The sequence below is a fragment of the Pollicipes pollicipes genome, unplaced genomic scaffold (assembly GCF_011947565.3).
Source record: "Pollicipes pollicipes isolate AB1234 unplaced genomic scaffold, Ppol_2.1 Scaffold_4740;HRSCAF=5597_pilon_pilon_pilon, whole genome shotgun sequence".
Taxonomy (NCBI): Eukaryota; Metazoa; Arthropoda; class Thecostraca; order Pollicipedomorpha; family Pollicipedidae; genus Pollicipes; species Pollicipes pollicipes.
Window position 1 is genome coordinate 27,290,836 of NW_023596545.1, and position 12,124 is coordinate 27,302,959.

At 54.9% G+C, this 12,124-nt stretch overlaps 1 protein-coding gene across 1 annotated transcript; it reads right to left on the minus strand.

Moving 5' to 3' along the window:
* Positions 1-1,531: 1,531 nt before the first annotated feature.
* LOC119098138 (PX domain-containing protein kinase-like protein) lies at positions 1,532-11,868 on the minus strand. The gene is made up of 12 exons (XM_037221068.1): positions 10,153-11,868; positions 9,133-9,375; positions 8,544-8,732; positions 7,956-8,052; positions 7,139-7,158; positions 6,941-7,087; positions 6,332-6,578; positions 3,904-4,146; positions 3,324-3,529; positions 2,927-3,013; positions 2,563-2,635; positions 1,532-2,190 (listed from the first exon to the last, which is right to left on the minus strand). Exons 2-12 carry the CDS (start codon positions 9,277-9,279, stop codon positions 1,967-1,969), a joined length of 1,680 nt encoding a protein of 559 aa, XP_037076963.1. The 5' UTR covers positions 9,280-9,375; positions 10,153-11,868; the 3' UTR covers positions 1,532-1,966.
* Positions 11,869-12,124: the final 256 nt, after the last annotated feature.

Genomic DNA, 12,124 nt, shown 5'->3' on the forward strand with positions numbered 1-12,124 from the left:
CAAGAAGACCAAGTTGATCAAAAACTCATGAAGGTCCAATGTCAGGACCAGATCTCCGGACTGAGGGTACTTAGGCGCGCTTGCGCTGATGCGGTTATTGCGCAAGTAGTGTGGGGTTCTCAAATCATGCGGAATGCGCGCAGGGCAACGTCAACCCACGAGGCACGCGTACGCCTGGGTTACGGTATGAGCGCCACAAATGACCCGCGCGCGATCTTCTGCATACCCGCCCCGCGCCCCTTCAGACTCTTCCGACGTCAATAACTTACGCCACTTCGGAATTAATTTTCAGATGATTCCACCAGCATCACTTCCTAAGCTCGAGGTTTCTGTAAGCGGCTGTCGAAGAGAAGCGGGGATGTTTTCTACCCCGGTTGCGCTCTGCTGCAAGGCTGGTTCCAAACCTGGGAAAACCTGGGAGACCCCCGACGTCTCCGACTATTCCTCCCGGTGTAGTAGTGGAAAGCTGGAGATCAAACGACCACGCGCGTTCGCGAGCATCGAGAGCAGCACTGGACAGTGTACGAGGACCGTAAAGCAATGCACGGACCAGGCACTTGATTCAATAATCCAGCAACCCACCCGGCACGCTATGGACAACAGCATCATCCACTCCGTTTCTTGCATCACTTGATATATTGATCTCCAGGTTTTCACGATAGAACACATTCATACATCACGTGGCGATGTTGACATCTTCGGACAAGGCGAACTCTGCCCGACAAACTGAAGTCATCGAGTCAAATCCAGGATCGTCCAGTGTCAAACTACCGTCTATTGAACCACGCCGCTCCACTGATATGCGTCCGTGCTCCCATCGATCGCTCAAACACTTCAAACCGCCTCACGTCTGGCTCTATATCATATCACAAGACGAGTGCAGACGGTCGCGATAACACCCTATTTCAGTTGCCGATCTGACCGCCAGCTGGCAGCACCGGGCACGTGCCCAGACTCGCACCAACAGCTGGGGTCGCGGTCTGGCCAGGAAAGCCTCGAGACTACCCACGCACTGCTGGCAGCAACGTGCCCAGGCCCAAACGAACGCTTCAGGTCGAACGAGGAACTAACACAAAATAACTCGGCAGGCTTTTGTTCCTGCAGTGTCGACTGCTGAGCGGCCTCGGCCGCTGCCAGCGGTGCCGTAGCTGTGATAACTTGAGCCGGGACAGCTGCAGCCGGTCAGGTGACCAGCGGCCCCTCCCGACGGCCAGCGAACACTCCCCCGGTCAGGTGACCAGCGTCCCCTCCCGACGGCCAGCGACCAGCGACCCCTCCTATCTGCCAGGCGACCGGCGGCCCTTCCCATCGGCCAGCGACCAGCACCCCCCCCCCCCCCGCCCCAGCGGCTAGGACGCCAGCGGCTCCTCCCACCGGCCAGGCGACCAGCGGCCCCTCCCAGCAGCCTGGACACCAGCGGCCCCTCCCACCAGCCCCTCTCACAGGCCTGGAAACCAGTGGCCCCTCCCACCGGCCAGGCAACCAGCGGCCCTCCCGCACCCCCCCCCCCCCCCCCCCCCACCGGCCAGCGACCACTAGCTCGACGCGCCCGGCTGGCATGCACCACAGCTGAGTCCGTCATACGAATACGACGGGGTTTCGGCAGGCACGAGTGGCTGAGACCAAATCACAATAAACAATGACGTTACTTGGTCACTGGAGCACGCACTGGTGCTACACTCTGGCGTTCGCTGCCTATAATAAGGTCGGGCGGCACTATGAGGTGCGTGGGGTAATGCACTATAATCGCCGCATCACTACTGCTAGCACGCCACGCCACTCAAACCAGCACGATAACGTTAGATAAGCGACAAATTGCACGATAAATGTGATGGAACAAAGCTTGACTATAAACAGCGCGCACGCCCTCAGAAGCTCAGCTGAACACACGCCCGCCCACCGCTCCACCTCGCGACCCAACGCCGGGGTTTCCTAGTGTGACGTCAGACGCCGGCCCGTGATGTCATTACCGGACGGCGGCGGGGCCGCCTTGGTCGCCGTTCGCGCGCTTCAGACCGCTCTTGTCGAACGCTGAGATGGAGTCGAGCAGTGCGCGCCGGCCCGCGTCGCCAGAGCCGCCTGGCGGCGGTGGCGGACAGCTGACGGTGGACGGGCCGGCGGCCGCAGGCGGAGGAGGAGGCGGCGGAGGCGGCGGCGGCGGCGCCGGCGCACTAGAGCTGGAGCCAGGGCCTGAAGGAGAAGGCGGCGTGTGATGACTGGGAGGGTCATCGTCGATGACTGAGTTCACGCCCAGCAAACGCACGAACTCCATCCCGCGCCATTTCGGGTTCCACCGACTAGCTGCACCGCTGGCCATCTCCATTCCCATAAGGGACATCTTTCAGCGCAATCAGCTATCCGTGATCGTCATCAGGGAACCGAATCCAAGAGCACCACCACCGGAATCCCCCAAACTCCAGCATGGACCTCACGTGAGGGACAGCCAACGAACTCCACGCGGCGCATGAGCCCACGAGTCCGACGCTGACCATGCGGGCGACACCGCACGCTCCGCGGAGTTCGGCGCGCCTCGTGACACGTGCCAGGACCGCGCGCACTCACTGGTGCTGCGCGGGAAGGAGCTGGAGCTGCCGGAGTCGGAGACGTTGTCCGCACGGAGGCCTTCCTGCTGGCGCTGAAAACACGCCACAGGGCCGCTCAATACAAGGAGTCCGAATGAACACCGACCACAGCTTCAGAAGCAGCCGACGCTTCGGGGTCAGCCGTTTTGTCGCGTGCGCGAGCGCTGAGTCCCCGCCGGCACACGGCGCGGAAATTAGCCCGCCCTAAATGACCGCTCCGAGGCTAAATGACGCAGCGCGTGCGCAGGGGCTACCACATCGACCTGTCAATACTATGAGCACATGAGCAGGGAACTCGCTTGAGGCTCCGAGTGTACAGCCACTGGTGGCCGCCCGAGGCTGACCTTTCTCTGGAGCTGCCGGCGGGCGCGCCTCTTGTCTTCATCGTTCAGCAGCGCCTCAGTCTTGTCAAGCCGACGCTGGTGCCGGTACTGAAAATATAAAAGAAGCAATGGCCACCACTTTCGACGATAACACGACAAGACGGGGAATTGTTCCTTCCATCTGCCCTCTTCAAAGAACAAGCCGCAGATAATCCCCACCTGCAAACCCAGCAAACCTACCTTCCCCACTATCTCCGAGGCGACGCTTCGCTTTCAGACCCAACTGAACAAAGCAGGCAAATGAAGTCACCTCCACGTCCAGACGGCTCAGCACCACCGCTTGTCACCCCCTCAGTCCTAGCATGAACCGGCGCCGGCCAGCGACCCCGGCCGGCCACGGCGCCCTCCCTCATCTCACCAGCTTTTGGTCGTGCTGCAGCCGCTCCTCGGTGGTGGTTTTGACGGTGCGGAAGAGCTCGCGGCACTGCGGCGTCATCTTGAGCGCGCAGGTGACGGGAAGCGGTGGCACCACGTCCCGGAACAGCGGCGTCTCCAGCAACTGCTCCACCGACGGCAGCCCGTGACGCAGCGCGTCGGCCGACAGGATCGAGTCCAGCACGCGGCCTGTGGCACGGGAGCGGGTTCCAGCACGCGGCCTGTGGCACGGGAGCGGGTCCAGCACGCGGCCTGTGGCACGGGAGCGGCTCCAGCACGCGGCCTGTGGCACGGGAGCGGGTCCAGCACGCGGCCTGTGGTACAGGAGTGGGTCCAGCTCATGACCTGCAAGTACAGAATCAAGTCAAGCACGCGGCCTGAAGGCGGGATCGAGTCCGGCACGCGGCCTGTGGTACAGAATCAAAGCCAGGACATAACCTGCGGTGTAGCGTTGCTCAGATATACACAGCTATTACGGCGCCTCAAAACATGCCAATAAACTAGCTCGTAATCATTGCAACCCGCCGCGCCTACGCCCCACCCCGCCAGGCGGCAGCACTGACCGAGATCGGGCATCAGATCGGGTGGCAGCTGCTCCAGCTGGTCGGCCAACAGCGGCCGGCCGAACGTCAGCTCGTGCAGCACGTGGCCCAGGCCGTAGACGTCGGCCGCCTCCAGCGTGGCCAGCCGGCGGTGGCGCACCTGGTAAGGCCGGTAGAACGGCGGCACGCCCCACACGGCGTTCTCCAGGTCCGTCAGCCGGCACACGCCGCCGTCATACAGCACGTTACCGCTGTGTAGGTGTCCTACCGGCGGCAGCGGCGGCGCGTTAGGGAGCGGGTGTCTGTACTGCCATCTGTCGGGTGACGAACAAGGTAGAGACTGCGGGCGCGCTCACCAGATGCCGACCCTTCACGATGACAGCGGAGACGTATTGACAGCCCGGCGCGAGGCGTTGCAAACAGCTGGGCTTGGAAATAGAACGGACCATTAGAAACGGAAGCATTGTTGTCATACGATGTGAACACCGCATGACAGCCTGCGCGATGAAACATGGGCCCGCAGCAATACAGGCGTGAATAGCTGACCACAAAGCCGCACGCCAATCCCGCCTGATGAGAGAGCCATACAACGCCAATGTGCGAGAGCTAAAAGCGGCAAACGAGGGCTTTCCTGCCGAAACGCCGCCATACGATAATGCAAGGCACGTGTCCGCTTCCCAGAAGGGGGCCACTTCACGCCGTGGGGTGTCGAGCGGAGCGGTCGGCACCGCGCCATAACCCAGACCCCGTCCCGGCACGGCACGGCACGGCACGGCACGGCACGGCACGCCACGGCACGGCGTTTGGGGCTCGGCCCGCTAGCTGTTCTGTTCGGCCCGCTCCACAGACGGATGAACCAGTCCTGCCGACAGCCGTACACTAGCCGTGCCGACAACTGTGTGGGTATTAAGCGCCGTTTCAATGAGCTGCTTGTCACTTCTATAGGTATACCAATTAGCCCCGACTATCGCCATTTATTCAAACGCGTGGGAACTTGCAGGAAAACGGGTAGCGCGCATCAAGAACACGAACTAAATGGTGACATTACTGAAGTATTTCGTATCACTCAAGTTACACCTTCCATTAAGCGCTCAAAGCCAATGCAACGCCAAGCTAGCCAAGTCCACCATAAATCAATGCCAGGAATGCAGCACACTTAGCCGATTTGTACCCAAACCCGATGCAGCACCCCCCAAACATGACAAGAACCGAAGTGATGTAGTATAACTGGTTATTCTGGAGTGAAATAACGTCCCAGTCCAGTCCGTGTGTGCACGTCCCAGTGTACATGCCGGATAAATCTGGAGCAGGGACGTCAAGTCCAGGGATTGCCGCCTTCACTAACCAAACATATATTCAAGTGTATATATATATATATATATATATATATATATATATATATATATATATATATGGCACAAGTGAGAAGTTGCAATTTTTGAGGACACCGAAGTTGTGCATCACTATCTTAAGAACATCTTGCAGTTTGGATAAGACAAGCGTGTCCATGATTACTTCAATGCGTATAAAATGTGGTATATGTCTTTTGAGCCCTTCCATTACCGATGCATTTTATATGTATTCAGGTAACCATAGGAATATTTGCTTTCCTCATGCCACAAGAAATATATATATATATATATATATATATATATATATATATATATATATATATATATATATATATTGTGTCTTGATATTTTCGTGAATATCTCCGTTCATTTCGGGGGAATGAAAACACAGTCATTCACAAAACCTAGACTGAAAACGCATGCCGGATGGTTTACCGTTCTGAAACCCTGTACTGATGCGGGAAGAAAACAAACAATTACGCTCGGTGTTTTTCCCCGACAACAATGTTTAGAGCACCCAAGCACGTAAATCCTGATTGGCATATTACATACGTATGCCGATAACCGCATGCCAACATCTCGACGGGACACCGCCGCGCGGAATATACTGCATTCCTTGCTAACCCGTCACCCGGCCACACCAGTGGTGGTGCATTCCTTGCGAATCCACCAGCCTGCCGCGCGGCTGTAGTGCATCCCTCACCAACCCGCAGCTTGCACCACACACCGTAGGGTGCTCTAGCTGACCCATGTCCTCACCACATCTACCGCAGGGTAATCCTGATGATTAGCCATGCCGTCACGGCCATCCCTGCACAGCTCCTGCTGATCCCCTACGGCCGTGCCGTAGGGTACGCCGCACTAGTGCACTACCGTAGGGTATTCCAGCCGATCCCCAACGTCCGTGCCGTAGGGTACGCCGCGCTGGTGCACTACCGTAGGGTATTCCAGCCGATCCCCAACGTCCGTGCCGTAGGGTACGCCGCGCTGGTGCACTACCGTAGGGTATTCCAGCCGATCCCCCACGTCTGTGTCGTAGGATACGCCGCGCTGGTGCAGCAACGCTGGGCTTTCCTGCTAATCGCCTACGCACGTACCGTAGGGTATGCCGCGCTGGTGCAGCAGCCGGAGCGCCTCCAGCAGCTGGCGGCCGATGTTGCGGATGTCGCTGTAGAGAAGGGCGCACTCGGGCCGCACGCCGCCGTACTTGCTGAGGAAGTGGGCGGCGCCCGGCTTGGTGCCGCTGATGACGTCACGTAGCGAGCCGGCCGGGCAGAGCGGCGCGATGTGCAGGCCGGCCCGCTCCGCCAGCTGACTGTACTCGTGCGTCTGGATGTAGGGGAACTGGCGGTGCCGGCCGCCGCCGCCGCGTCAGCCGACGGAGAGCGGCGACACCGGGCGGACGCCGAGCGGGAGGGCCAGGGCCAGGGCCAGGGCCAGGGACAGGGACAGACCGGGCCCTTTTCATAACGAACACTCGACGCCACGCGGACACAGGTCACGGACCCAGTCTCGCTGTTCGAACAAAGCATGCCTGATCCTGACTTGAGGACAGCGACGCTAATTTTCTTGAACTCAGACAAAAGCCGCGTGTCAACCCTCCGACAACACCGTCCTACATCAGCCTCCGGACAGCACCATTCTGCCGCGGCGCCGCATCGGCGTGTGGGTGCGTGTGGAGCGAGCGAACGAACGAGCGAGCGCACCTGCAGGCTGGCCAGGCACTTGTTGACGGCAGCCATCTGCGGCACCTGGAGGCAGCGGTCGGGCCCGTACGGGCTCCAGGTGAGCAGCTGGCGGCGGCCTCCGTCCGACGCCAGCTGATGGTATTTGCGCGGCCGCCAGCCGAGGCTGGGCAGCGCGTCGCCGAGCGAGACGATCGCGGCGCCGCGCAGCGCCAGCTGCACCGCCTGCAGCGCGTCCGCTGCCGGAGAGATGTCAGAGCGAAGTCAAGGAGACGTCAGGGAGACGTCCAGGAGACGTCCAGGAGACGTCAAGGAGACGTCAGGAGCCGGCAGCGCGGCAGAGGTGGGCGGGGCCGCACGCCTCAGACGGCGAACGGCACGGTCTGGCACGGGGCACCAGCCACGAGAACGAGCCGTCAGACAGCCGACCCCCAGCCTGCATCCTACAACACGCGTCAGTCCCAAGACAGTCAAACAGCCTCGGAGACCTAAGACGTCACGCGCGGTGGCCAGGGAGCGGACCCTCATCGACTCATCTCACAGCAGGCGTTAGACAACGCCCGTCTGGCGTGCCGGCCGGCGGCGACCGGTGACGGCCGGCAGCGCCTGCACCCGGAACCGGAAGCAGTCTCCGCCCACCCGCCACCACACGCGATCGAGACTCGCCGTTGCACCGCTGGGTGGGCGGGCGGCGGACAGCACACCCGGACACCAGGTGCACACGACGCCCACGTAGCACCCGCCGCGGCCGGCCGCGAAGCACCGCAACAAAGGCGGGCGCCACCTGCGCACGCCAGTGGCGAGCGGACGGACGACGGCACGTGAGCGAGCACACCGGCTGTAGATCAGCCCCAGCGGGGATGGTCGATCACGAACCCACGTGATAGAGAAGGGCGAGTGTTGGAGAACGGTGCTCGGCCCGCGGCACGAACAGCGCGGACAAACGCGGCAGGAGAGCACGCACAGTTAGACAAACGCTGCGTGGGCAGCGATGTTCAGGACTTGTTTGCGAGGTCGACAAAAGGACTGGCCTCACCTTCCATGGTATCCGGATAGTTTGGTGGGTCCAGGAACCGCTTAACCGTCAGACACTGCGAGAGCAGCGGGTGGGCTAGCACCGTGTCCAGGTAGACCTGGGGTCAGGGACGGCAGTCAGGAAGCGGAACATTTGCAACTAGGCGTATGGGGAAGTGCAGTATTCGCTAAATTCGAACCATGGACAGCGAATTCAGGGTCAAGAGAGCCGTATGACTTCTTCTACCGTCTTCGGTGGCGGCCATTTTAGTATCCAGCTGACAATGACCTCACGCTATACGTCCACCACACGCTAAGTCTTGACTTCCTCCAGACACGAGAAGATTGGAAAGCAACGGACATCGCGGCGATCCAATGAAGTAAACGGTTTTCAGGGGGAAGGGGGGGGGGGCGGAAAGAGAGAAGTTCACGTTTGGGTCAATTCGGCGCAATCTCCACAGTCTATTACAAAAGAGGCGTCCACTGGCGCGTTATCAGAGAGGGGCAAATCTTGGCGGAAAATCGCGAGCGACTCTGCTCGTCAGAAACAGCGCCAGGCAGGAACAATACTGATAGAGCGACCCGCCGGCGTCCGCAGAAGCCATCGCACCTGGAGCCCCTGCCGGCGGTCTTCGATGAAGTTCTTGTCCATGTTGCCAAACACCTTCTTTCTGGGCAGCTGCAGATCGAGCTTGGAGACGGAAAGAGCGTCGTTCAGCTCGACGAAGTCCTTGTAACGGTGCCGCACGCGCCATCTGTCCTTGCTCCTGACGCCCCGCTGTACGCAGATGATGTACTCCTGCGGCAGATGTGGCGGCACGTTCAGACCGACCACTTTCCATGACTGACGCGTTCTTGCACGGCTAATGCAAAGTCATGTCTTTATCTCGGAGCCATCGGACGTAGGACTGCAGCGCGGCTTCCTTCGTGCGAATCTACCCAAGGTACCCACCGCTACCGGTAAGGTTACGACCACTACCTAACGACGTCTATCCTTTCCACAAGCCATGCAACAGGTTCGTTTTCGAAACGTGTAAGCCGACGCACGCCAAGCCTCTGAAGGAGCTGACTTTATTTAAGGAGCAATGTATGCGTGTATACCTGGCTAGGATCGTTAACAGTTGTGCGCGTGGACGGCTGTGCGGGTGTACTAGTGTAGCCTGGATGCATATACAGCTGTCTCTGTGTGCAGAACTTACGATATGGTCCTCCCGTTTCTGGTATCCCTCAATGTTGCAGGAGAGCGGTTCAGTGTCATCCAACAGGATCTTGTTAGCTGCCTTCCGCTCGAACACAGACATGTCTGATATTGGGACACTGTCTGGGTCTGGCAGGTAGGAATGCATGGAAAACCAATGTGTATTCACATCAATACAGTGTCTTCTAGCTGGCGTCTTCACCAGCTACATCAGCTCCCGTCAGTATGGCATCGCCCAGCCGCTCTGAAACATGCAGAAGCGGTCAGACATCACCTCAACACTTCAGGATGGCATGCACACTGTGTATATGCAGAAGCTTATGATTTACTCACTATTTTTCCAAACTTGGACTGGATTTACCAGTTATGAGATCAGTTTGGAACAGCTGTTCTGCAACTGTAAGGCAAGGCCATCAAATAGATGTACTGGTGAAATCTTAGTAGCTGTCTGAGAGCATGACTCAGCATACTATGACTCACTTTACCAGCCCACATGACTTCATTTAAATAATCAGCTAAACCTATGCCAATTTTGTTCCCTTGAAAACACCTTTGGGCGACTTCAGATCAACAAGGAGCCATAATTCAAGATAATTAAGAAGTGTTGGAATTGTGGATCAAAAGCATCAATGGCACTTACACATTTACACCTGAAATCAGAAGCCAGAACATGCCAACATTAAAGCAGCTCTTTTTACAATTATCTATTCACAAATAAACAAAAAAATCAAACACTTAATATGATGTCTTAATCAGATGTCTCTCAATAAAGCCCTCTACAAACTATAAGCTATATAGCAAGGTGTTAAGGCAATACTTTGACACTTATCCAGCAATGAACCCTGGCCACCTACCCAAATAAGCACCTTAACTATGCATCATGATAAAAGATTGAGCTCCACGGGCTAGGTATTCCATTTGGACGAACATGAACCTATTACTACAACAAATAACACCCAACCTCCCAAATAACCAGCATTGGAAAGCTGTGTGAAAACATTCCCACCTGGCATACACTCACCTCATGGTATTTCTGGCAGTTAATGCCAAAATGCTGAGCATGTGTTGGTGTAACACAACCAAGAAAAATACTTAGCCCTAGCTAGTCTTTTGAAAGGGGATAGTACAACTAAGATGATGAGATGTGGCCAATTGCGTTTTTAATAGATCTGCTTCTGCGTCAAGCAAGGTATGTCACTCATTCAGTTGCCAACCAGGATGAAAATAACCAAGGCAGTTGACACACCATTAAAACCCAATACCTAGCCGACTAGTGGTCAACGATTGTCAAACTGCTCAAGCCCATGCTCTCGGAGCTGCCTGCAGGGAGAAGTATTCAAAATGTGACAGATTTCAAAAGATATTAGTGGGAAATGATCAAGATATAGTGTACTGTTCTCACTTATAAATTTTCAAAACTGACTGTTTGAAGCAGGATTAATCACCATTACATTTGGACAAGGTTAAAAGCTGCTATGACACCTCACCATTGTCATAAAGTGCACTAGTCAGATGCATGCAAATAGCACATACACATTCACACACAAAGACTCAACACATATTCTTAGGCCCTAATGCTCAGCACCAGATAAAATAGGGATGTTCAATAAAATCTGAAGCCCAAAATTATATTCACATTGTTCCTCTTTAAGGATACAATTTAAGCAAAGGTAGCTTCTAGAGTTCATTTTGACTCAATCTATTTTGTTATGTAAAGAAGAAAAAAAAGAAGAGATTTACTGATGTTGATCCCAATATCTAAAGCTGACATCCACAACAAATTCCCATAGAATGTATTCAGGTGGTAGAAAATAAGAGCCAGATATGTTTAAGATGGTTCATTCGCTATGTGCAGCATTCCTTTTTATAACAAGATAGCAAGGCCAGTATTTGGTGGCTCATTTGGTTGTTTTTTAAGATGCTAGGAAAAATTATATGGGATGTAACTAGAAGGTACCTTAGGTCAATTCTGCATCGATCCAGTAAAAACAACTCATCTAATTCCAGGTACAACTTGTCCTGTTCATTGTAGCAAAGTAATTTCACATTCATCCATTTGTATTTTGATTCAATCCAGCATAAACCTCATTATCTTTCAAGACAAACAAAATAGTAGAGATTATTCAGTGCACACTACTTCAAAACTCACTGCATACTTGAAAACATGCTTTTCACTTTCCAAATGCTCCATAAAATCATGGAAGCAAGGTACCAACTCTAAGCTGACAAACCACCAATGAATATGCAGCCAATGTCCCTTAATTATCACAAGGGACTTGAATCATTGATCAAAAATAGTTTGAGTCTTCCCAGTTTTTCACATATCCTTGAAATCGCTGTAATGAACACTAAATGAGGATACAACTGAAATGTCTCTTATCCCCACAAGTTTGCTGTACAGCTTACATAACTTTCTATAACATTGAATAATTGAGTGCTGGGATCAAACAGCACTTACTCAAACCAATTCATTAGAATTGCATTGTAACTTTCCCTTGGAGCCCAACAAATTTAGGCCTTTCGGAACACCAAACAAGGAGCATTCTGAGAAGCCTGCAACGCCTGAATTCTAGTGAGAGCCCGGCTGACACTTGTTCCGCAATGGACCCTAGCCACCTACCCAAATAAGCGCCTTAACTATGCGTCACGATAAAAGATTGAGCTCCACGGGCTAGGTGTTTCATTTGGACAAAAATGAACCTATTACTACAACGAATAACACCCAACCTCCCCAACCCAAACCGATGCATTCACCACTAAGGATTTCTGGCAATGAACATTGATGTTTTGTAACTTCGATCTCATAAGCGTAATACATCGGTGCTACCAAATCATGAAGAATTTCCCGATAGTAAAATATTGTCACTTCTTTTTCCCACGTACAATAAAACGTACGCGACGTCGACTACTTTGGCATGCCTTACATTGGTCACAGTGAACGCGATAGGAAGGCTTGTCTTTTGCGCTAAGCCCCATCACCCTGCCCTGATCAG